Source organism: Cucurbita maxima, unplaced genomic scaffold, assembly GCF_002738345.1.
Source record: "Cucurbita maxima cultivar Rimu unplaced genomic scaffold, Cmax_1.0 Cma_Scf00014, whole genome shotgun sequence".
In the NCBI taxonomy this organism is placed as follows: domain Eukaryota; kingdom Viridiplantae; phylum Streptophyta; class Magnoliopsida; order Cucurbitales; family Cucurbitaceae; genus Cucurbita; species Cucurbita maxima.
This window is the reverse complement of record NW_019272030.1, coordinates 1,654,063-1,679,241: the sequence shown is the minus strand read 5'-3', so window position 1 is coordinate 1,679,241 and position 25,179 is coordinate 1,654,063. Positions and strand designations below refer to the sequence as shown.

The window sequence follows — 25,179 nt, the reverse complement described above, 5'->3', positions numbered from 1 at the left end:
AAATAATTATAAATACATAAGTTTATTTATGTTATTTCGTTCACTTTAAATTCCCCCGTTCCCTCTTCTCTCTCTTTCACCCATTTTCTCTCTCCAACTTCGCCGGAGAACTACCATGCCGCCGCCGAAGAGGCTATGTATCAAAAGGACCGCCAGACAGAAGGAGATCCTCTTCGACATCGGAGGCGCCGCCGTCGTAGAACCTCAACAAGTCGAAAATCCAAACACCGCCTTCGATCACCGCCTTCTCTTCATGCTCTCATCAAGCAACAATCGAAGAAATTCCGATGAATTCCCCTGGTCGTCTAACTACCTCCAGGCTTGCTGCCTCTACCGCCGCTCCCTCGTCGCCGGCCGTGACATATACATGTACAAGTAAGTAAAGTCCGTTTTTTTTCTTTCATGGAAGTACAGATTCAAGTGCTTCCTTTGAATTTTGATCGAAATTCGCCTGGAATCCTTTGAATCGACGTGGTTGATGTGATCGTTGAGTGAAATTGATGCGATTTTGGGTGGAAACAGGGGAGAGAGCGGTTTTTGTAGTGCAGAGTGCCGGAAGCAGCAGATGAATCAGGACGAGGCCAAGGAGAAACGTTCGAAGGTGTCGACGAAAGGACCACGACCAACTGCCAAAGTATAGTAGTTCTACGGAGCATGTCTTGTAATCTTTTGAATCTTAATAAAGAACCCATTGTTTTAGGTAAAGAGTTAGTATTTGTGGGGAGGAGGAAAGTCCACTAACTTACGTGTTTATAAACAAAGAATATTCTCTCGTGTTAATATATTTATTTATTTATTGGATTAAGTATAATACAAGGAAACATAAACAAAAATGGGAGACAAATAGATAAGTACTTTATTTTTTATTTGTTATTTGGTGATATAAATATGAAAGGTCGGTAATACAATTAATTGTACGTCACCTATAAATATTGGACTCATAAACTTATAAAAACCTCGGACTAATCTAATCCACAAAAAAATTAGACGAATTTAATAAGAATTTTATTTGTTATAGTGTAATTAGGAATATTGCTTATATGTTTACATTTAATGCCATTTTTTGTTACAAATTATAAGCCTAAAAACTATAGCTTAAAGAATCAACAATTAGGAAAATTATATTCATCTCAAATGAATCCCATATATTTTTATGTCCAAACATACGGTGATTCCAAAGTAATTTTGGATATTATTTTTTCGTGGTTCATTCAAGACCTGTGCCCTTTGCCCCTTTCCAATGGTCCATCCATTTCATCGATTCCCCACTTCCCCAAGATTAAACTCAAATAATAATAATTATAATAATAAATAATTAATTAAATTTAATATTAGTTAACAAAATTGATGATTTGGGACTATTTATTTTTTTTTAAATTTAAAATTTTTTCATTGATTATAAAGAAAAAGAAATGCAACTTATTGTCCCACGTTATTTAATTGAATGTTGTATTAAAACACGATGCTTATAAATAAAATGTCATAATAATTAGTTTATTTTTATTAAATCAAATTATTATAATAATTTTAACTGAATGAACTTTTTTTTAGAGGAATTAAGTAATAACTGATTTATTATATTAATTTTGTTAAATTAATATGAATTAGTTAATTAATTAATTAACTATAAGAAATAAAATAAAAAAGTATAAAATATAAAATCCAAGTGATGGGTAATTATTATTATTATTATTTTTAATCCAAGTATCAAAATATAAATAAAAATAAATAAGTTATTTTCCAACGAATATGAACTAATTTTCATTAAAAATAAATTTAAATAGTTTTCATGGTAAGGAATGAGATATTTATTTTATTTTTATTTTTTATTATTATTATTATTTATTATTATTATTATTATTTTTTGTATATGAGATATTTTTACTTATTAATGGAATGATCATAAGTTTATAATCAAGGAATACTATCTCATTGGTATGATGTGTTTTTTGGTGATTCTAAAAATAGGTCCATTAAGACTTGTAGACCAATGTGAATAATGTCATACCATTGTGGAGAGTCATGTTCTTCTAACATGGTATTAGAGTCATGCCCTAAATTTAATTGTGTCAATAGATTGATAAATCCTCAAATGTCAAACAAATGACTCCAAAGAAAAAAGAGTCGAGCCTTGATTAAGTGGAGAGATACTTTGTTCGAGGAGAGATGTTGGATGATGAAAGTCCTCCATCAGCTAATTTAGGGAATGATCATGAGTTTATAATCAAGGAATACTATCTTCATTGATATGAAATCTTTTGGGGAAACTTAAAGCAAAACCATGAGATGAGAGTTTATGTTCAAAGTGGACAATATCATACTATTGTGGAGAGTCGTGCTCGTCTAACCCTCATTAGAATTATATTTTTTTAAAATGTGAATTTTGGATTGGGGTCATGGGCCATGGGCCATGGGTTTGTTTCTAGTTATAAGGCCCACGCAGAAAGTTTGTCTATAAGGCCATTGAAACAAACATTCTTTAGCAAAATTAATAATTAGAATTATAGCAAAAAATACAATTAGGGTAAAATTGAATTTGAATCATAGAAACGGTCAAGATATTTACCTGCTGTAACGGCAGTAATCTTGGATCAATCTCAACAAAATTTCAAAATGTGTTCATGTTAACGAACTAAACAAACAACCTAATTTCACTGAACAAGCAGTATAAATCTCAATAACAATGAACATCTGAAATCAAAAAATAAAAAAAATAAAAAAGATCCATTTGAAAATTCATCTCTGAAATTCTTTTTGATCCAGCACGGACGGAAATTCTCCAAGCAATGGCAATGTCGATCATTCCGAGTTTGGCTCTGTTCACGATCTGCATTGCAGCGGTTGCCGTTGCGGGTGCGACATCGCCATCGCCGGCGCCGAGTGCGTTGGATTGCTCGGCAGTGGTGTACCAGATGATGCCGTGCGTGGAATACTTCACGATTGGGAGCACGAAGGCGAATGCCTCTACGGATTGCTGCAAAGTGGTTAAAGATGTGATGAAATCGAAAGGCGATTGTATGTGCGATGCGTTGAAGCAGAACGGGAGAATGGGGATTCAATTGAATCGAACCAGGGCACTCGGCCTTCCTGCCGCCTGCGGAAGCCCTACTTCACTTGCCGATTGCACCAGTGCGTTTTGTTCTTGTTTTGAAATCGATCAATTTTTTATTTTCTGATTTTGAGGATTTTTTTTTTTCCTCTCTCTTTTTGGCAGTTGCTGTTTCTCCGGCTATGGCATCTCCTCCAGTTCCGAGTGCTAAAGCGCCAAAGCCAGCAAAAAGAGCGAAAGTGCCATCAGCAGTCCCATGCACCAAACCGCCAAAGCCGGCTCCAAATTCAACATCCCCAACGCATACTCCAGTTAGCCCACCAAGTCCACCAGCACCACCACCAGAATTGGCGCCAAGCAGAGTCCCAGTGGAGGCTCCAGCACCTTCAGACGACGAAATGGGACCGTCTGGTGAGGACTCGTCGGCATCGGCTCTATCTTTCACCACTTGCTCTAGCCTAATCGTGCTGCCTCTCGCCCTTCTGGCTTCATTCGGAGCTTTGTGATGCTCCTTTTTAGAAGCCATCTACGTCATTTTTGACCCGTTTTTCATAATTTTTTTTTTTTTTCAATTTCCCCTATTGAAGTTAGGAAAATATTTCTTTCCCGTTAAAATAATGTAGTTTCAGTGTTTCGATGGAGATATCGAAACAATATAGAGTTTTATTTATTTAATTACTATTATTATTTATTTTAATCAAATATGAGGTTTATGTTTCTTCCTCTCTTCATGTATTATTCTTCATGTATTATTCAGACTAAATGGCTCTATGAAATTACTTTCACATTTTACGGATAACGTACGAATCTAAAAAAGAAAAATATATATAGTTAAAATTTATGAAAGTTTGTTTCTCTTCCTCCTTGGCTCTTCTTATCATCACCGCTTTTGTTTCATTTTCCTTTGGCTTTTCCTGTGTATTATCCAAAATAGTCAATTCTGTATTTTTCGATATCCAAGGTCTTAAAAAGTGTTTTTATTATTCCGGGAATATCAAAAGAAGACAAAACATCTTTGGCTTGTCTGTAAAAAAAAAGATAAGAACGTACAGTTGCTTGAAATTGTTTGCAAATACCTGTTTTGACAACGCATAGAGTATGTTTACCGATAATCTAAACTCGATTAAGATATTGATATCACAAATCAAGATATTGATATCAAAAACCATGATATTGATATCACAAATACTGATGATTCTGACAAATCATCAGACGAAATTGTTTTGCTACAGTATTCCCAACTATCGATTTTCTTGAACGAATTGGATGATCTTAAAAATCGAACACTTTTATTCGAACTAAATTTTTATTTATTTTAAAATTAAATCAAATTTGAATACATATTGTAATTTTTAATATAAAATTAAAATTCATTATAGTTCTATGATTCAGAGTATGATTTCCTATTTAATCCCTTTGAATTCCATATTCGAAGTTTCTATTCATTAAAAAGAATCGATTCAATACATTTCTTATGTACCCATAGGTGTTATATTGGATTTGAATCAGATTTTGGATCAATCTATATTGATTGACTGCCTCCATTATGTTGTTGCTAGCACATACCACTATTTTTTGTTTTGGATCTTCCAAATCATTCCCGGAGGAGGTCCGGACCCATCATTGCTGCATGATTTTATTCAAATAATCGACAATGCATACAAAAAAAAAAAAAATATGTACTTTTATTCAAGCTAAATATTAAAATAAAATAAAATTTGAATGTCATATATAAATTAATTACTAAAAAAGCATACGATTTATTCACAATTTCATATATTTTTGCACTATAAAATCATATGATTCACTAGAAAGGGTGGAGAATATAGTGATTAGGAAGAGAAACAAACAAAATCGCTAGATTACGATTAAAATAGACATTAGTTTTTGAAGCTCTATTCTAGTAGACCTGTGCCAAGCTCAATGCTTCAGTCCCTTGACGAACAAATGGGCAATAAAAGCACACCATGAACAACCACAAGCAGATGTACAAATACTGTTCCCACACATCGACAACCTCGTACGATACCCCCATCATTTCATATTGATTGAACGACGAAACTATGTTAATTCTAGATAAATATTTATAACACAAATGAATTTTTGTGTGACTCAAGTAACATAATCATGTTGTAGAGAAGCGTTAGAGACAATCTAATGTGAAATGAGTTCGTGGCCCACGAGCTAGCTTTCTCTATTTGTTAACACAAAATTGAGGACAATTTGGCTTGAAGAAGATCACCTATAATCAAATTAATGCTCCATAACACCATAAATATTGATACAAATATTTGAACATCGTATGGATAAATTTATTAAATGCTCCATTAGGAGAGATTGAACATGAACGAAATCTTTAGCTTAAACATAGTGTCTGAATTTTTCAAAAAGGGTTTTTCAAGAATGTGTTACAAACATTAATAAAAAGTCCGAAATTATTGGAGCGGCGACCAGCAATGGATTCAATAGCAAAGCCAACCCAACAGCGGTTGTTCGTTCGATCTTCGAAGGGGAATTTTTGTTTTTTCTTGTTTTTCAAATGAAGTTTAGGGCAAATGGAAGGCGCAGATGTGGGAAAGTGCGGCGAGGGAGGCGTGGATGAACCTAACCCTCAACTATTAACCAACTCAATCCCTAAGAATTTATTTCTTTTTTCCCTCTTCGGCCAACCCATCACCTAAACATGAACATCTCTCCATAAATGAAATTAATGGATCCAACCACAAACAGACACACACATACTCTGTACGCATCAATTTGGTCAAAATGTGGGAGAAATGTGAATGAATTAAAGCTTGAAGATCGGTGACGGGTTCAATTTCGCTGAAATCAATCAAACAGCAAAAGTTTGGTCGCCAACACCACCTTCCCCATAGTCAATGCGCCACCTCGTCTGACAGTGATGCGAGCCTCAAGCTGTCGTGTTTCGTGTGGCCATGGATCTTTCACCTTCTTAACGATTTGGGTTTCAGTTCTTGGTGAAGGATTCTTGGAATGCGATGAGATTTGTGGGAGATCCTAGAAGTCGTTGTTTAATGCGAGCATCTGTAAACTGTGGGAACTAGCGGTAGCAAATAGAGAAAGGAAGAGAGGAGATGGGTTGGAACTTGGGATGAAGGCATACCACGTGCAGGTTTCATTAAAGGAGCTTTAAGAGTAAGTGACCCCACTAAGCCCAAACTCCTACCTACCTCCTCTGCCATTTATTTTAAGCTTCAAGTTCTTGATACCAAGATTGTGCATGATTCACACCGATCACTAATACCCATTTGTTGTTTTTCAAATTTTCTTTTGAATTTCCGGAGTCTCTGATTCTTGATGAACTAATGGTTTGTGGCAATCATTCCGTGAACTGAAGTGTTTTGATCTACTCTTCTCCAATATTTGGTTTATCTCTCTCTCTACTCCCCAAGGTTTGTGATTGTGACTTCCTTTTGTTTGCCTTCTTTTTTTAGTTTTACTTAATGGGTCGTTTCGTTTGTGTTATTCTATGCTTAATTTTGGTGCAAGACATTTTTGGATTCGGTTTGTGTCGGATCAGCCTGTCGCTTGCTTACTTTTTCCAAGTGGGTGATTGTTAATTTGGATAATGGAATCTATTTGCTGTTATCTGCTTCGTTTAGTTTAGGCTTAGAGCGTAAATTTCCATCAATGATTTACTTAACTGGAGATTTATGGCTTGTTTTGGACTTCATTAGGAGAGGGAATCCTCTAACAAAACTGATGGTAGAGGACAAGTTTTAGATGGCATGCACCTGTAAAATTCATGTCTTGTCTAAGTCCTAAAATCATACGCAATCTTGATGTGGTTAGATTCGTTCGCCAGGTCCGCAGATGTTAAAATATACTATATGCTGCACTTTGCACAGGAAAACCCATTTAAGAATGCTCTCTCTGAAAGCTGCATGATAAAGAATTTGATAGTTTTACTTGAAACTTTTCTCTGTTATGGTTATTAAGTCAGCATTTCAGGTGACTGTCTATTTTGCATCGCTGCAGCATGTCAGAAGCCCTGAGGAAATCGAATGTGATCAATTTTGGGCGTGGGAATGGATACTTGAATGGGGTAATACCCATCAGAAATGCAACTGCGGTTCCTGAAGTTGATGAGTTCTGCCGATCTCTTGGTGGAAAGAAGCCAATCCATAGTATTTTAATTGCAAACAATGGAATGGCTGCGGTTAAATTTATGCGTAGTGTTAGAACATGGGCTTATGAAGCATTTGGCACTGAAAAGGCAATCTTGCTGGTGGCTATGGCTACCCCAGAGGATATGCGGATCAATGCAGAGCATATCAGAATTGCTGATCAGTTTGTGGAGGTTCCTGGTGGAACCAACAACAATAACTATGCTAACGTGCAGCTTATTGTTGAGGTACATGTTCTTTCCAATCAAATTTGCATTATTATCTCCACATTTCATAATGGGATTTGATTCCCATGGAAAAGAATCAAAGAAAAAAAAAATGAAGATGAACTCTGTCTTTTGATCATTTAAGTAAGTCGAACATGCAAATCATGATATAAGGTTATGACCTCTTAGTACCTTCTTGCTCATAAGATGTTTGTATTGCTATAAAACTGATTATCATATTAAATTGATTCACAATTTAGATGGCAGAGATAACTCATGTTGATGCAGTTTGGCCTGGATGGGGCCATGCATCTGAGAATCCAGAGCTACCAGATGCATTGAATGCAAAAGGAATAAGATTTCTTGGGCCTCCATCGATATCTATGGCAGCACTGGGTGATAAAATTGGTTCATCATTAATTGCACAGGCAGCAGAAGTACCCACTCTTCCTTGGAGTGGTTCTCACGTAAGTTCATATTATTTTCTGTTTGATCATATCATCCACTCAAGGATCCACATTCAATATATTTATTTATTTTGTGTTTAGGTGAAAATTCCACCTGATAGCTGCGTAGTTTCCATCCCAGATGATGTGTACAGGGAAGCTTGTGTTTACACAACAGAAGAGGCCATTGCAAGTTGTCAAGTTGTAGGTTACCCTGCCATGATTAAGGCATCATGGGGTGGAGGGGGTAAAGGCATAAGAAAGGTTAGAATAACAGTGTCATGGATACATACTACATTGGTAGCTTAGGAACAATGAAAATACACTTGAGAGCTGAACTTCCATTGATGAATTTGAGAGAACAAAACATTGTTTTAATCTCAACCTTCAGGTTCATAATGATGATGAGGTGAGAGCATTGTTCAAACAAGTGCAAGGAGAGGTTCCAGGATCACCCATATTTATAATGAAGGTTGCATCACAGGTCAGATATCTACTGCTAAATCATCATGGTTGCTGTAGGACATGTTTTATTCTGACTTTTCATTGACTTTTGTGTGATTAGAGCCGGCACCTAGAAGTACAGTTATTATGTGATCAATACGGAAACGTTGCTGCTTTGCACAGTCGTGATTGCAGTGTTCAGAGACGGCACCAAAAGGTTAATTCATATGGTTATTGTTCAGTCTGATTTTCTTGGGAACCAATATTTTTCTAAATTGTTCATACTAGGAGCCTATCATTTAACTTCCTGCCTCTTCCGACTAGATTATTGAGGAGGGTCCGATAACGGTTGCGCCACTGGAGACAGTAAAAAAGCTAGAACAGGCAGCTAGAAGACTGGCTAAATGTGTGAACTACGTTGGAGCAGCAACTGTTGAGTATCTATACAGTATGGAAACTGGAGAGTACTATTTCTTAGAGCTCAATCCTCGGTTACAGGTATTGATGACCTTCAATCTATAACTTGACATACCCATGCTAGTTATCACTTAATTCATCAAAAACTTCATGCTTTCATGAATAGCTGTCCTCTGTTGAGTACATCCACAAAACATTCACGAGGGGTGACGGTTTCGTGTAAATATTGATTTTTAAATAGGTCGAGCATCCAGTGACTGAGTGGATAGCTGAAATAAACCTTCCAGCAGCCCAAGTTTCTGTGGGGATGGGAATTCCTCTGTGGCAAATTCCTGGTACGATGTCTTAAATTTATGGAACTCATTCGTTTTCATATTTGTCGCATGAGTTTTTATATTTATAACAAAAAAATTCATATACAATTTTTAAAATCAGAAATCAGACGGTTTTATGGGGTAGAGCATGGTGGAGGATATGATGCTTGGCGGAAAACTTCTGTTGCTGCAACTTCATTTGATTTTGACAAGGCTGAATCCATCAGACCAAAAGGCCATTGTGTAGCTGTGCGAGTTACAAGCGAGGACCCTGATGATGGGTTTAAACCTACAAGTGGAAAAGTACAGGTTGGTTGCGTTGATTATGATTTTTGACATATGATGTTTTTTTAATTTTATTTTGCAAGATGAAAGATGTTAAAATGTTTCCAACACTATGTAGGAGTTGAATTTCAAAAGTAAGCCAAATGTGTGGGCGTACTTCTCCGTCAAGGTACGCCTTTTTCTCATATATGTATTTTCTTCCTATGATTGTACTCTAACATCTATGCTGAATTACATTTGCTGGTATGCTTTGCAGTCTGGAGGAGGGATTCATGAATTTTCGGATTCTCAGTTTGGTAAGCATTAGTTGATAGATACTTTCAGCACTCAGTCCTTCAGTTTGAGTTTTGAGAAACACTTTTAGACACATAAATATATTTTAATTACTTCAATTTCAGTTTCTTATTAAAAAGTTTGGAATATGGATGATATTTTTATCATAACACCTAAGAGAATTATTTTTATTTGGTCATTTGCATGTGTTGCTAAATCTTGATTTCCTCCAGGTCATGTTTTTGCATTTGGAGAATCCCGAGTTTTAGCAATTGCGAATATGGTTCTTGGGCTGAAGGAAATACAAATTCGAGGAGAAATTCGAACGAATGTTGATTACACAGTCGATCTTTTAAACGTAATGCTAAAATGATATAATATTTAATTCCGTTTCTTTTCTGCAAGTGTAAAGCATATTATCTTCTTCATTCAATTTTGGTGGAAATACGACTTAAGAAGGATATTCTACAGGCTCTAGATTACAGAGAAAACAAAATTCATACAGGCTGGTTGGACAGTAGAATTGCTATGCGAGTTAGAGCAGAGAGGCCTCCATGGTACATTTCTGTTGTTGGAGGGGCTTTATTCGTAAGGACTCGCATTTGATAGTGATTTCAATTTTCTAAATGTATGCATAGTTAAATATATTAGTAATGATTTTGTTTTGTTCAACATAGAAAGCATCCGCCAGCAGTGCAGCCATGGTTTCCGACTATATTGGCTATCTTGAGAAAGGGCAAATCCCTCCCAAGGTATTGTAACGTGAGATTATATTTAGGTACCTGGTTTTTGTTGCATCGATGCATTATCCTTCGTACATTATGTTCTAACAAATTTAATGGCAGCACATATCTCTTGTTCACTCTCAAGTATCACTAAATATTGAAGGAAGCAAATACACGGTAATGCTTCTGTCACTTGATACCAGCGCTTGGCAAGTTTGCAAATTTATATAGCTTATTGACACATCACTTCAATTGTCTGGTATTCATTGTAGATTGACATGGTTAGGGGAGGACCTGGGAGTTATCGGCTGAGAATGAATGGATCAGAGATTGAAGCGGAGATTCATACCTTACGTGATGGAGGCTTATTGATGCAGGCAAGTACTTGTCTTGAAAGTTATGTTTGCGAATATTAGGCATTACTGAAGCCCTCATAATAAGAAATTACTCTCAAGATTGAGCAGATCTGTTGATTTTGTATGGTCAAGCAATTTGAATGTGTGGCTTCAATTTTGAACAGTTGGATGGGAATAGTCATGTAATATATGCTGAAGAAGAAGCGGCTGGAACTCGCCTTCTTATTGATGGGAGAACATGCTTGCTTCAGGTGCGTTCAACTGACACTAATAAGACCCCTTCACATTCCTGAACACTCTCCAGTACAGGCTCTTGACATTTTGTGCTCTATGTTCTTAATCAGAATGACCATGATCCATCAAAATTAGTTGCAGAGACGCCATGCAAACTGTTGAGGTATCTGGTTTCAGATGACAGTCATATTGATGCTGATGCACCATATGCTGAAGTTGAGGTCATGAAGATGTGCATGCCACTTCTTTCACCTGCTTCTGGAGCTATCCATTTTGAAATGTCTGAAGGTCAAGCAATGCAGGTTTGTGGCAGAATTCAATGATGAAATATGGGTAACTCTAGTTCTGCTGAATTTATTGAACCTCTGTCGTTTTAGGCCGGCGAACTCTTAGCAAAGCTAGATCTAGATGATCCATCAGCTGTAAGGAAAGCAGAGCCGTTCCATGGGCGTTTCCCCATCTTGGGCCCCCCAACTGCAATTTCTGGTAAAGTTCATCAGAGGTGTGCTGCAAACTTAAATGCATCTCGGATGATTTTGGCAGGATATGAGCATAACATTGAGGAGGTGAACGATCTCTTGTCCATTTCTGCTATCATTAGATCTTTCTCTCTTTATACACATTCCATACTTATATATCCATTTATCTGCATACACAGTACACATTTCAAGTCCTTCTCATAGTAATGAAGAACTAGTGAAAAGTCTTTCTTCTCTCTCAGGTGGTGCAAAACTTACTCAATTGCCTCGATAGTCCTGAATTACCACTCCTACAATGGCAAGAATGCATGTCAGTTCTTGCAACACGTCTTCCCAAAGAACTCAAATTTGAGGTGCGGTGCTCATCTTCTGAATCCTACTTCCAGTTTTATCCTCAACTACCGATTTTACAACAATCTGAATGTTCATTCATTTTTCTTATTAGCTGGAGTCAAAGTACAGGGAGTTTGAGGGGATTTCAAGTTCGCAGAATGTCGATTTCCCAGCTAAATTGTTACGTTCTATTCTTGAAGTAAGTTCTTCCACCAATATCCTTTCAAGTTCTCGTTGAATTGGCTTTCACAAAAGGTAAACACTTCTTCTGGCAGGCTCATTTAACCTCCTGTCCAGAAAAAGAAAAGGGAGCTCAAGAAAGGCTTCTTGAACCGTTGGTGAGTCTTGTGAAGTCTTACGATGGTGGAAGAGAGAGTCATGCTCGTGTTATTGTTCAGTCCCTTTTTGAAGAGTATTTGTCAGTTGAAGAAATGTTCAGCGACAACATTCAGGTGATTTGTTTTCCCATTTTGATAAATGATTCAATAGTAGAAAATAATCATGTTCTCCATGGAGCTAGATGTTGTAATTCCCTTGGTGCATCCTGGTGGTGGTTGTCCTTCCACGTTGGCCATTGTATATTCGTTTCTTTTAATGAAGACTTATTTCTTATACAAAGAAAAATACACCCTTTTGTGCGTTTGGTGGTGTGGTTTTACACTTATCGACGTTAAATTATTATTTCTTGACGTAAAGTTTTATCTTTTCCTTACAGGCCGATGTGATTGAGAGACTTCGACTTCAATATAAGAAAGATCTGCTGAAGGTCGTTGACATTGTCCTTTCTCATCAGGTACTAATTCCCATCTTCCTTTTCCTGCCTAGTTGATGTTGATTTTTTGCATTTGAATATCGAGTTTCATGCTCGTCTTTTGGCTTACAGGGCATCAGGAGCAAAAATAAGCTTATATTGCAACTCATGGAACAACTCGTCTATCCTAACCCTGCAGCTTACCGAGATAAACTAATACGGTTCTCTGCACTTAACCATACAAATTATTCTGAGGTAGGCTACTCCGTTAAAGAAACGGTTTTCATTCTGAGTTAATCAGTTATTTATCGTCAAAACCATTTTTCTTCCATAGGGTGGGGTTTTGATCTGTCTGATATAGGGGGTATTCACACTTCAGACCGCAAAAAACTTGCTGCCAGCATACAGCTTGATTACATTTTAATCCCCCCTCTTAATATGCTTCTAAGCACATGTTCAAATGCTTAATTACAGCTGGCCCTGAAGGCAAGTCAGCTCTTGGAACAAACTAAGTTGAGTGAACTCCGTTCCAATATTGCTAGAAGCCTTTCTGAATTAGAGATGTTTACCGAGGATGGAGAAAATATGGACACCCCAAAGAGGAAAAGTGCCATTGATGAGCGAATGGAAGCTCTTGTAAGTGTTCCTTTGGCTGTTGAGGATGCTCTTGTAGGTCTCTTTGATCATAGTGATCATACTCTTCAAAGGCGAGTGGTGGAGACTTATGTTCGCAGGCTATACCAGGTACTTACTAAAACCTTTGTAATCACCCCCCTCTCGAATGGAATCGATTCTTGCATGTCTAACATGTCAATATGTTCCCTATCCAGCCCTACCTTGTCAAGGGGAGTGTGCGGATGCAGTGGCATAGATTTGGTCTTATAGGGTCATGGGAGTTTTTAGAAGAGCATATTGAGAGGAAAAATGGTATTGAAGATCAGGAGTCTTGCCAGTCAGTTGAGAAACACAGTGAGAGGAAATGGGGAGCCATGATCATTATAAAGTCTCTACAGTTATTGCCTACAACTCTTAGTGCTGCACTAAAGGAAACGACTCATAGTGTTAACGAGGCAACCAGAGGCAACTCTCTTGAACCAGCCAACTTTGGTAATATGATACACATTGCATTAGTGGGCATCAACAACCAGATGAGCTTACTTCAGGATAGGTAACGGCTTTACCTGCATACTCTCAATTGAATTCCAGTTTTTGGATGAGCCTTTCTTATCGAGAGACAAATTTGTTGATCATCTAATCTTGTATGCCTGTCTTGTTTGGATGTCAACTCAATAACATAGTATATGCCATTTGTTATGCTGTATTTTTCTTTGTTTGTGCACGCACATGCATTTTTACTGTAATATGTAAATGTGTCGGTCTTCATGGTCCTATATTTCCCAGCAAATCATGTGCCAGATAGCTTAACTAGATTATAAACTTATCTTAGGATTTATTTATTGGTCTTCCTTTCATCGACTTGTCTTGATGATAAACAGTGGTGACGAAGATCAAGCTCAAGAGAGAATAAACAAATTGGCTAAAATACTCAAAGAGCAAGAAATTGGATCCAGTCTCCGCTCTGCAGGTGTAGCTGTAATTAGCTGCATTATACAGAGAGATGAAGGACGGCCCCCTATGAGGCACTCATTCCACTGGTCAGCGGAAAAGCTGCATTACGAAGAAGAGCCTTTATTGCGTCATCTGGAACCTCCTTTGTCCATTTACCTTGAATTGGTCAGTCATGAAAGCACCCTTATCATTTACCATTCAATGCCACGATTGTCTTGCACCGGACATTGGTGTAATTTTGTGATCTCATTCTCACCCACCTGCATATTATCTTCCCTTCCAGGATAAACTCAAAGGGTATGGAAATATCCGGTATACTCCTTCTCGGGATCGTCAATGGCACCTTTACACTGTTCAAGAAAAGCCAGGAGTGATTCAGAGGATGTTTCTGAGAACACTTGTTAGGCAGCCAGTCTCTAGTGAAGGCTTAGTTGCATATCCTGGTTTAGATGTAGAAGTCCGCAAGCCTCTTTCTTTTACTTCAAGGAGCATCTTGAGGTCCTTGATGACTGCAATGGAGGAGCTGGAACTCAATTCGCACAATAGTGCTATCAGACCTGACCATGCTCATATGTATCTTTACATCTTAAGAGAACAACATATAGGCGATCTTGTACCCTATCACAAGTAAGTGTTATCATTTTCTGATTAGTCTTTTTCTTTATAGACGATAGCATTCTTAAAGGAGTTTGTGCTTGGATTAATTTCCAGGAGAGCCAACTTCGATAATGGAGAAGACGAGGCTGCAGTGGAGACCATATTGGCTGAACTTGCTCGTGAAATCCAGTCATTTGTTGGTGTAAGAATGCACAAATTAGGTGTTTGTGAATGGGAAGCAAAAATGTGGCTTGATTCTTCTGGACAGGCAAATGGTGCTTGGAGGGTAGTCGTAACGAATGTGACGGGTCATACCTGCACTGTACATGTAAGGGTTCAAGTTACCACTTCTTTTTTCTCCAAACAATAGATAAATATGTTTGCATGCAACAGTAAACTAGTAAGTAGGACTTAAATTGATATAAATCACGGGTTCATTTCTCGATAAGAGGATATATCAATATCCACTAAATTTTGGGCACATTGGGTAATTATTCGAGTCCTTTTGATACTAATATCTAGCGTTAGCTGGAGTTCCATTTGTTTGTTGAGTTTGTCTTTTATACTGAAGATTACTTTTGAAGTTTATTCGTATAGATGTTATTTGAATACCGTTCAAGTAGAATACAGTTAGTAAGTGAGACTATATAGCTGAAATTAATTGCGGAAATGATGATCAGAATATATTTTCATATCTAGATATATCGTGAAATTGAGGATACAAATCAACACAGAGTACTCTACAATTCAGTCACAAAAGATGCTCCTCTTCACGGCGTGCCTGTGAGTGCACAACACCAGCCGCTCGGAGTTCTTGATTTGAAGCGTCTTTCTGCCAGAAGAAGTAACACCACTTACTGCTATGACTTTCCATTGGTGAGCAACATGTCTTGCTATACTACGAACTGATAGTTCGGTTGTTTTGTCTTCCAATTATGTGCGTGCCCTGTGAGTGCACAGGGACCGGATACTGAAAAACTAAAACACAAATGTTTTTGCAGGCATTTGAGACGGCCTTGGAAAAGTCATGGGAATCTCAGTTCACCAATATTGGTAAACCTGAGGGAAAAGTTCTTCTCAAAGTTACTGAACTCACATTTTCTGACCAGAAAGGTTTCTGGGGCACTCCCCTTGTCCCTGTGCAGCGACAACCTGGGCTTAATGATATTGGTATGATAGCCTGGTTAATGGAAATGTCAACGCCAGAGTTTCCCTCTGGAAGAAGTATATTGGTTGTATCAAATGATGTAACCTTCAGGGCTGGGTCTTTTGGCCCTCGAGAGGACGCGTTCTTTCTTGCTGTCACTGATTTGGCTTGTGCAAAGAAACTGCCTTTAATTTACTTGGCAGCAAACTCTGGTGCCCGAATTGGGGTTGCTGATGAAGTCAAATCCTGCTTTAGAGTAGGTTGGTCTGATGAATCTAGCCCTGAGCGTGGTTTCCAGTACGTATACTTGACCCCTGAAGATTATGCTCGTATTGAATCCTCTGTCATTGCACATGAAGTACAGATGGCTAATGGAGAATCAAGATGGGTTATTGATACCATTGTTGGAAAGGAGGATGGCTTGGGTGTAGAGAACCTAACTGGTAGTGGAGCTATTGCTGGTGCATATTCTAGGGCGTATAATGAAACTTTTACCTTAACATATGTCACTGGAAGGACTGTTGGGATTGGTGCTTATCTCGCTCGCCTTGGAATGCGATGCATACAAAGGCTTGATCAGCCTATAATTCTTACTGGTTTCTCTACACTAAACAAACTTCTTGGTCGTGAAGTTTATAGTTCTCACATGCAACTCGGTGGACCCAAAATCATGGCAACCAATGGTGTTGTTCATCTAACAGTTTCAGATGACCTTGAAGGGATATCTGCTATTCTTAAGTGGCTTAGTTACGTACCATCTCACATCGGCGGTGAACTTCCAATTTCAAAACCTTTAGATCCTCCAGAGAGGGATGTTGAGTACGCCCCTGAAAACACGTGTGATCCTCGTGCAGCAATTTGTGGTGCTTTGGATGGTAGTGGAAAGTGGATGGGAGGAATTTTTGACAAGGATAGCTTCATCGAAACACTGGAGGGCTGGGCGAGGACAGTTGTTACTGGAAGAGCTAAACTTGGAGGAATTCCCGTTGGAATTATTGCTGTAGAAACGCAGACAGTGATGCAAGTCATCCCTGCTGATCCTGGTCAGCTGGATTCCCATGAAAGGGTTGTTCCTCAGGCTGGTCAAGTATGGTTTCCTGATTCTGCCTCGAAAACAGCCCAGGCATTGTTGGATTTCAATAGAGAAGAGCTGCCACTTTTCATTCTTGCCAATTGGAGAGGCTTTTCTGGGGGCCAAAGAGACCTTTTCGAGGGAATTCTGCAGGCGGGCTCGACTATTGTAGAGAATCTGCGAACATATAAGCAACCTGTTTTTGTATACATTCCAATGATGGGTGAACTCCGAGGTGGGGCATGGGTTGTTGTGGATAGTAGGATCAATTCACAACATATTGAGATGTATGCAGAAACAACAGCTAGAGGTAATGTGCTTGAGCCTGAAGGAATGATTGAGATTAAATTTAGGACAAGGGAGTTGCTTGAATGCATGGGTAGACTTGATCAACAGCTGATCAGCCTAAAGGCAAAACTTCAAGAAGCAAAAGGAAACGGTATCCATAATCTCTCCGAATCTCTACAGCAGCAGATCAAAGCTCGTGAAAAGGAGCTTTTGCCTGTTTATGTTCAGATAGCCACCCGATTCGCAGAGCTACACGACTCCTCCTTGCGAATGGCTGCAAAAGGAGTCATAAAAAAAGTTATCAACTGGAGTGATTCCAGATCGTTCTTCTACAAGAGACTGCAACGTAGGATTTCAGAAGGATCGTTGATCAAGACAGTAAGAGGAGCTGCTGGAGAGCACCTTTCACATGAAGCTGCACTGGACTTGATTAAGAACTGGTTTTCAAATTCTGGCATTGGAAAAGATGGAGAAGATGCATGGATGGATGATGCCAGTTTCTTTAGTTGGAAAGATGATCCAAGGAATTATGAGGACAAACTCAATGAATTGCGAGTTCAGAAGGTATTCCTTCAGTTAACCGATTTCGGTAGCTCACATGCGGATCTACAAGCTTTACCTCAAGGTCTTGCTGCTCTTCTAAGCAAGGTAAATACAACCAGTTAACGACAAGTTTTCGTACTTTATCATGTAACTCAATACAGGGAACTGATTGTGTATAAACTATGCAGGTGGATCAATCCAGCCGAGTACAATTGATCGATGAGCTTCGTAAGGTGCTCGAATAAGTTTATAGGTTAGTTATTGATTGTGGCCTCAGATCTGGAATGTGATAGACTTGATAATTTCTTATATCTGAGACATTCTTGAATCCAACAATTACTTGGCTGCATATGCAAGGTTACCAATTATTTTGTTGGACAAATGAAGTTTTTCTCTTTATTTGCCAGTGATTAGTCCTAGGAAGCATTTCATTACTTTGAGAGAATAAGATTTTGATTATGCCTCTGGCTTGTAGGAAATAAATTATGTATGTACACTAAGAAAAATGGTATTGGTAGGGTCTCATCTGCCTTGGCCTTAGTGTATCAATCCAACTTTATGAAATTGTACTGTATGGAAATAAGAGGTTATGGGGCTTAATTGAACCATTTTGGCCATCAAAAACGGCGATTTCATGTTCTTGTTTAGTACAATAATATACCATTCAGAACCAAATGATATTCATGTTCTTATTTCCTCTTTGTCTTGTTTTTCTGTTTCTCTATCTTCAATGCTTTCTGCTGTTTCCTTTTGTTTCTCAGATTTTCTTCCTTTTCCCTCGTCTCCTCGGCTTTCCTCTCTTCTTTCTTCCTTTGTTTTTCACGTTCCTTCTTCTCCTTGGCTTTCCTCTCTTCTTCCTTCCTCTGTTTTTCCTTTTCCTTTGCTCTCCTTTTCTTCTCTTCCTCCTTCATTTCTTCTTTTGTAAGCTTTCTTCTGATGTTGAAACACATTGGTTCTATACCAAGTTTAACCCCTTTAGAGGTTGTCAGGAGGATATGATTTTAAACTGTGGTTATCCTTCAGAGTTATGTAATCTCAAGCATCAAAATGATTCTACTTAAATAGCCATTGCCGTCCAATGGCCTGCAGGGTGTCCTATATACCTATATTTTTATGGCTTTTGCAGCATCTGGTAAGGAGGGGGGAAAGAACCGGCCAGCACCTAAAATATTTATTATTCCTTATTGAGCTTTACAAAGAATCTAGCATATCCTTTTACCTGTAGTGACCATCCGAGGCAACTGAAAAGTTAAGCCTCAAAACGTTCCGAACATGTGTAATCTCATGAGAACAAACTGCGTTTCAAGGGCAACAGCTGAGAGAGGAGCAGCTTAAACACACAACCCTACACCCTTCAATGGTGTGGCACCTTTTCAGAGTGCTACGGCCTTGTGATTTTGAGTTGAGGATAAAATCTTCAATGGTGTTGCATCTTTGAAGAGTTGTGCCTGTTAGTTGATCTGAAAGACTCTTCTCAAGCAACGGTCGAAACGAAAACCACCCTTTTACATCCTTCATCAAACTATGCAGATGACACTTGGATACAAAATCACAGTTGAAGATGACGATGGCTTATATTGTCAAACTATCTCTCGATTTGTAAGTCAAATGATATGTTGAATAAATTAAGACGCTATGAGATAAAATAAAAAAGTTCAAGGACCTATGAGAGTTTAAAAGACATTTGCAACCACTCTGTTCACAGGTCAGAAAAAACTTCCACATGTTGGAAGCTGGAAGCGACCAAAATGGGATGGCATCCTGAAAGTGACTCGAGTGAAGCCATGGCTAGAAATGGAAAATAATATGAAATCCATTTACATAATTGGATTTCATAACCAAATAGTACATTACATTGATACTTTCTACTTACCAATACAGAACTTGCCAAAAATATTGGACAAAACCTCTTCAGAGATATCCTCACCACTAATTTCCCCAAGAGCTAATACAGCACCTCTCAAATCCACTGTCCAAAAGTCAAGAGGCAGCTCCTCTTCAATCGAAGATTTCAATCTTCCAAGTGCCTCCTTGGTTCTAAGAAGCTGCTCGCATTGTCTCTGATTGTATGACCAAAACAACACTAACCCATAAGTTCTATATTGCTCATTACTCTTTCAATCTTGTTTGGTGAGGGGAAGGTAGGAAAAGGTTACCTGGTTTACCGTCCATCTACGTCCACTTGCAAGAGTATTGTTGAGTCCCATCAGCTCTGATATTGCCATCTCCAGATGCTCTATTCCTTGTCCAGTGACAGCGCATGTAAAAACTTGTTTACTGAAAGAGTCACGGTTGATACTAATTGCATCCATGTTTGCAGCAGATGGAGCACAGTCTATCTTGTTTATGACAAGAAGTATAGGCGTGGTTGATCCATCTGATTTCTGTACTTTCAAAGAATTTAAAAGAGAAGAAAACATAAGCACCAATTTTGATCAGCAGAACTCATTGAAGGCAGAGGGTGGTAGGATTTTGCTGTCAAACCTTTTTTGCAAGTATGCTATCGAGAAGTATGGTATCTTCTTCAGTCCATCCATCGAGGGCACTTATAGTCATAATAATGACATCAGCTCCGAGGGCAGCAGCTTCAGATCTCTCGACACCTGTAGAACAGAGTAGGGCCGTGACCAAGGAGTAGAGAACGTATTGTCGGGTTGCAACTCGAGAAGAATTAAGGGCAACTCAACATATGGTCGAGTTGTCAATAAGATTTAAGGGAATGTATGGTCGGTGTAGGTCGAGTTACAACCTACACCGACATGGTTTGTGTGACCTGCCTGCAATCAACTCGTTTCGGGAAAATAATCATATATCTGTATGGCACAACACCAAATGTTTTGTCTAAACCCTCGAAATGCTGAAATTAGTAAATCATACCTATCTTTTCCACAATGTCATCTGTTTCCCTAATTCCAGCAGTATCAAGAAGAGTAACAGGAATACCAGAAACGGTAACATTCGCTTCAATTACATCCCTGGTAGTTCCAGCAATTTCTGTAACTATTGCCCTCTCGCTCTGCACACTAAATAATAAATGTGACAATGGAATAATGTGACTAAGAGTAAAAGAAAACCACTATATCAAACAGAAATTTCCATTATGAGGTTTGTAATCTTTTAGCATTTTTAAGAAGTTTACAATTTCTTTCTCCAGCAATGTAATAGCCCAAGCCCACTACTAGTAGATATCATCCGCTCTGGTCCGTTACATATCGTTGTCAGCCTCACGATTTTAAAACGCGTCTACTAGGGAGAAGTTTCCACACCTTTATAAGGAATGCTTCGTTCTCCTCCCCAACCGATATGGGATCTCACAAACCATTACTGGTATGAAAGTAGTAACAAGGACCAAGATTTCTCAGTCACATATCACCAAATCTGGAAAGTCAAGCAAGCTCTCCCATGTGATAAAGCAGTAGGTGATTTCAAGATTAAGTGAAAATACAACCACTCAACGGAAATAACAAGGAAAAAGAAAGAACTGACATGAAGATTATCGGATATCACATCAGACTCACAGATAGAATAAATCATCTAAAGGAGTTCAAGTTGAAAGGGAAAACAAGGACGTTATGCAGCTTACTTTGCTCCATGCATTAAGAAGGCTCGACTTCCCAACATTAGGACGGCCAACAATTGCTATCTGCAAGTTTTAAGGAGATGACAGAAGGTATTAACAAATGCACGCATCTCTTGTGCCAGGAAACAAACTGATTCGACGACTCTTAAAAGTTTACCTGTATTCCAGATTGAAGAAGCTTGTCATAATTGGCTGTCTCGAGAGCAGTCTCTACTTCCTGTGCCATGGCATGCACTTTCTCCATTATAGTTTCCAAATTCAACGGTGGCATCTCATCATCGAAGTCTAGTCGGGCCTCGATTTCAGTGAGTAATTCGATGCATTGTGTTCTTAGCAATTTGACTAAGGAAGAGAAGCCACCCTACCAAAATACAATATACTTCAGTAAACAAGTCGGCAGCCATTCAGGCAACGTTATCAGTCAAATAAAGAAGACCCCAACCTGAATTCCAGCCAACGCAGCATCAGCAGCAGCCGTAGACTTGGCTGAAATTAATTTCCCAACATTTTCTGCTTGTGAAAGGTCTAAGCGACCATTTAAGAATGCACGAAGGGTAAATTCACCTAAAGTATAAATTCATGCGTTAGCCTATGCTTTAATTACATGGATGCAAGCAAACACTTCAGTGAATGTATAAAAATGAAAAGGGGCACGTATATAGACCATGTAACACCCAAGCCCACCGTTAGCAAATATTGTTCTCTTTGAGCTTTCCGTTTTGAGTTTCCCCTCAAGGTTTTTAAAACGTGTCTGCTAGGGAGAGTTACCAGACCCTTCAAACCATGTAACGCCCAAGCCCACTGCTAGCAAATATTGTTCTTTTTGAGATTTCCGTTTTGGGCTTCCCTTCAAGGTTTTTAAAACGTGTCTGCTAGGGAGAGTTTCCAGACCCTTAAGAAGGGTGTTTCTTTCTCTTTCCCAACCGATGTGGATGTGGGATCTCACAATCTACCCTTTTGGGGCCTAGTGTCCTTGTTGGCACATTGCCTCATGTCCACCCCATTTCGGGCTCAACCTCCTCGCAGGAAGATCACTCGGTTCTGGTGGGTGTTTTGTTCTCCTCCCCAACCGATGTGGGATCTTACAATGAATTTAATGACTAAGTGATTCCAGTTCAGAAACAAACCTGGTTCTGCAAGCCGGGCTCCAGCTTCTAAACAAGCTTTTAACACACGACGAAGACATACTTCACTTCCGTGACACTGAATCTCGATCACATCTTCACGAGTATAAGATCTTGGGGCTAACATTGGCACCGTCAAAACCTTCACAAAAGTGCACAACCACAGCTCAAATTAATCATAAACTAACAAAAGCCTACACCCATAACAGCATAACGCAGAATTGAGAAATTTTCCAAGCATAGCAAAGTAAACATTACTGTACTTCGTCAATTACATCGCCCTGTTGGTCCAATACCACACCGTACTCCACGACATGGCTGGTGGGTCTCCATGGATGCTGCTGGCTCACATTCTTCCCCTTCTTTTTCGCGGCAGGGCAAAATAAACTCCCAACGATATTCACAGCACGAGGACCTGATAAACGCACAATGCCCACCGCAGCAGGAGGACCCCCCATGGATGTCACGATGGCTGCAATTGTGCTTGAATTCTCAATTTGTTCACGCTCAATCCCGGCATGCGAATCCTCCAATCGCTCATCCCGAGTCAAAAAGAATGTAGTTTCTGCACTAAGAGGAAACAAGAATGAGAAAATGGACAAACCCAGTAAAGTTGAAGTGAAAATAAGAGAAATTGATTAGGGGAATGACTTTTCCCAGAAGCGTGGGACTTTATCAGGGATTTCGGGAGAACAGGGCTGGAGGGGTTGGGTATATGGAAGAGAGAGGATGGCCTGGAAATAGGGGTATGGAAATGGGTAAAGAGAAATGCCATTGGCGGCGTGGTTCTGCAAAAATGGGTGATGAAATGGCGGAATCCTGGAAGCAGAGCCATAGCTCTGATTCGAAACCTGGACAACCAAAAGAATTAAGGGTGGTTTTTGAATGATGAGGAGGAAAACTAAACGGAAAATATTTTATTTAATACCTTCACATATTTGTCAAATATATATATATATATATATATTTAACTTTGAGGATTTTAATTTTCAATTTCGTGAATTTAAAAAAATGTTTAATAGTTAATAAAATATTAGATACTAAACCTAAAATTTAACAACGAGGGTTTAATTACAATATCAGTGTCTATTAAATTTTTAAAAAATATATAATAAATGTATTAATAAATTTTTTTTATAAATTTAAAATATAAATAAAAATTTTATGTTTAGTGAAACGTTCTTCTATTAAATTCATAAATTTTAAAAATATTAAAATTTAAATATTATATTTATAATTTAGCCTTAAATTTATGAAACATTTTTTTAAAGTTTATTTATTTATTTATGTTTTATTAACATATTTATCTTGGAGATGCCATAAAAAGAAAAGGAAAAAAAAAAGGGTATTATTATAAATATAATCAATAGATTTAATATTCACTTATTTCTTTTTATTATTATAATTAGCCATAAGCTTGTGTTTTTGGTGATGTTAGGATGTTAAAATAGACGTACGAAAACGACGCTCTCCAGTGGCAACAGCCCCAACCCACCACATCTCACTCATTCCATGCTTTTCCCTCTCTTCTCCTTGCGCCGGTTCTGCAAAATGAGGTGACCGGGACTTTGATGCTTTGATTTTTGATCCATGGTGGCCATTGACGAGACTGAGGTTCGAAGCAACATCGTACACGGTGATTTGATTGTCTACCGGTAGGTTCATTGCTTTTGAGTTTTTGTCTTTTAAGTTTCTAAATTGGAAGATTCTCTTAGCCTCCTGCTGATTTTTCAATCTGCAATTCAAACCACATCTACATTTCTTGTCTGTGAAATTTGATTCTAAGGAGGAAGAAGGTCTACTTAGAGAGGGAGGCTATTGAGTGAAGAATTTGGAAGCATCAGATCCGATAGCGCTAGTTTCTTCATCTTCTGCTGTTAGAGAAAGTTGTGGAAGTTGGCAGCCTTTTGAATCGTATGTATACATTCAAATAATATTATTCCCGTGGATTGGGATGACGCTCAAAGAGCGAGAGATAAGAGGTACATTTTGAATCGCTCATAATTTTAATGTCTGAGTTTGTGTTGCACTTTGTTGAAACGCCATGCTAGAATTGTATTTAAAATTTCTGGTTTGAATTTTTTAGTTCGGGTATGTAGTTTGAGTAGTTTGTATTCAATCGCTTCATGTGAAAAGTTATACAAATCAAACTTGCCATTGTTTCTTTCTTACAACAAGTGAGGGTTTAGAGACCATTGTTTCTTTCTTACAACAAGTGAGGGTTTAGAGATTTGAACCTCCAACCTTGAAAGATGGTGTAGATACTGATTACCAGTTTTGCATCAAACTTTTGAATTAAACGCTTAAATGTTTGAAATAATTGGATGTTAGCTTTTAAGAGTCTAAATTTAGCTATCATCCTTTGAATAAATCTAAAAAATAACCATCATTGTTCACGTCTACTTCGAATAAACAATGTTAACCTTAGATTAATACTGGTCAGATATAATCAACACGATAACAACTAAACTCATTCAAGTTCATAAAAATGCTCCATGGATGAGAATTATAGGATGAACTAAGATACAATGGAAATCTTCTGGGGAAAATTGATCAGAAGAGCAGGCTTCTTCATTACGTGTGGATATATACATAATGATGTTATTTAGAGACATTTCCGAAGTACAAAAAACCATCACCTTTTACTTTTAGCTTTATGAGAGAATACATAGTTGTGCGCTTCTTTTTTGTTTAGTTTTTCCTTTTCCCTGCAGCTGACTCAGGTACTGAATTAATCTTCAGGCATCTATTTAAAAAAAAAAAAAAAAAAAAAAAAAAAAAAAAAAAAAAAAAAAAAAA

The 25,179-nt window shown here is 38.1% G+C and overlaps 4 protein-coding genes and 1 long non-coding RNA gene across 11 annotated transcripts in view; 4 read left to right on the top strand and 1 right to left on the bottom strand.

Moving 5' to 3' along the window:
* Nucleotides 1-63: 63 nt before the first annotated feature.
* Nucleotides 64-640, top strand: LOC111489385. Its single transcript, XM_023137578.1, has 2 exons — nt 64-375; nt 523-640. Exons 1-2 carry the CDS (start codon nt 116-118, stop codon nt 638-640), a joined length of 378 nt encoding a protein of 125 aa, XP_022993346.1. The 5' UTR covers nt 64-115.
* A 1,990-nt stretch (nt 641-2,630) lies between these two features.
* LOC111489469 (non-specific lipid-transfer protein-like protein At5g64080) lies at nt 2,631-3,686 on the top strand. Its single transcript, XM_023137700.1, has 2 exons — nt 2,631-3,129; nt 3,215-3,686. Exons 1-2 carry the CDS (start codon nt 2,787-2,789, stop codon nt 3,553-3,555), a joined length of 684 nt encoding a protein of 227 aa, XP_022993468.1. The 5' UTR covers nt 2,631-2,786; the 3' UTR covers nt 3,556-3,686.
* A 1,922-nt stretch (nt 3,687-5,608) lies between these two features.
* Nucleotides 5,609-18,351, top strand: LOC111489057 (acetyl-CoA carboxylase 1-like). 3 transcript variants are annotated; one of them, XM_023137079.1, is made up of 33 exons: nt 5,609-6,205; nt 6,355-6,462; nt 7,049-7,424; nt 7,664-7,870; nt 7,952-8,113; nt 8,241-8,333; nt 8,415-8,510; nt 8,618-8,791; nt 8,952-9,045; nt 9,146-9,333; nt 9,428-9,478; nt 9,566-9,605; nt 9,816-9,940; nt 10,054-10,170; nt 10,260-10,334; nt 10,428-10,484; nt 10,580-10,684; nt 10,828-10,914; nt 11,008-11,199; nt 11,275-11,463; nt 11,619-11,729; nt 11,822-11,908; nt 11,985-12,161; nt 12,425-12,502; nt 12,593-12,715; nt 12,935-13,204; nt 13,291-13,628; nt 13,957-14,194; nt 14,313-14,656; nt 14,741-14,954; nt 15,326-15,502; nt 15,628-17,781; nt 17,865-18,351. In XM_023137079.1, the coding sequence occupies exons 3-33, from the start codon at nt 7,050-7,052 to the stop codon at nt 17,919-17,921; spliced, it is 6,795 nt and encodes a 2,264-aa protein (XP_022992847.1). In that variant the 5' UTR covers nt 5,609-6,205; nt 6,355-6,462; nt 7,049; the 3' UTR covers nt 17,922-18,351. The 3 variants fall into 3 exon arrangements, with proteins under 3 accessions (XP_022992847.1, XP_022992848.1, XP_022992849.1); XM_023137080.1 differs by lacking the exon at nt 5,609-6,205 and having other exon boundaries at nt 6,246-6,462; nt 7,022-7,424; XM_023137081.1 differs by lacking the exon at nt 5,609-6,205 and having other exon boundaries at nt 6,246-6,462; nt 7,010-7,424.
* A 966-nt stretch (nt 18,352-19,317) lies between these two features.
* Nucleotides 19,318-23,252, bottom strand: LOC111489063 (tRNA modification GTPase MnmE). 2 transcript variants are annotated; one of them, XM_023137088.1, is made up of 10 exons: nt 23,032-23,252; nt 22,644-22,945; nt 22,384-22,522; nt 21,699-21,820; nt 21,414-21,617; nt 21,260-21,319; nt 20,554-20,692; nt 20,161-20,279; nt 19,833-20,060; nt 19,318-19,736 (listed from the first exon to the last, which is right to left on the bottom strand). In XM_023137088.1, the coding sequence occupies exons 1-10, from the start codon at nt 23,213-23,215 to the stop codon at nt 19,542-19,544; spliced, it is 1,692 nt and encodes a 563-aa protein (XP_022992856.1). In that variant the 5' UTR covers nt 23,216-23,252; the 3' UTR covers nt 19,318-19,541. The 2 variants fall into 2 exon arrangements, with proteins under 2 accessions (XP_022992856.1, XP_022992857.1); XM_023137089.1 differs by lacking the exon at nt 19,318-19,736 and having other exon boundaries at nt 19,839-20,062; nt 20,162-20,279.
* A 550-nt stretch (nt 23,253-23,802) lies between these two features.
* The window catches only part of LOC111489073, a 6,007-nt gene continuing 4,630 nt past the window's right edge, over nt 23,803-25,179 (top strand). For 2 of the 4 annotated variants that reach the window (XR_002719323.1, XR_002719322.1), the window contains exons 1-2: nt 23,803-24,035; nt 24,167-24,362. This is a non-coding gene — a long non-coding RNA (uncharacterized LOC111489073). The remainder of the gene's footprint in view (nt 24,036-24,166; nt 24,363-25,179) is intronic. The other 2 variants (XR_002719321.1, XR_002719320.1) reach the window with 1 other exon arrangement.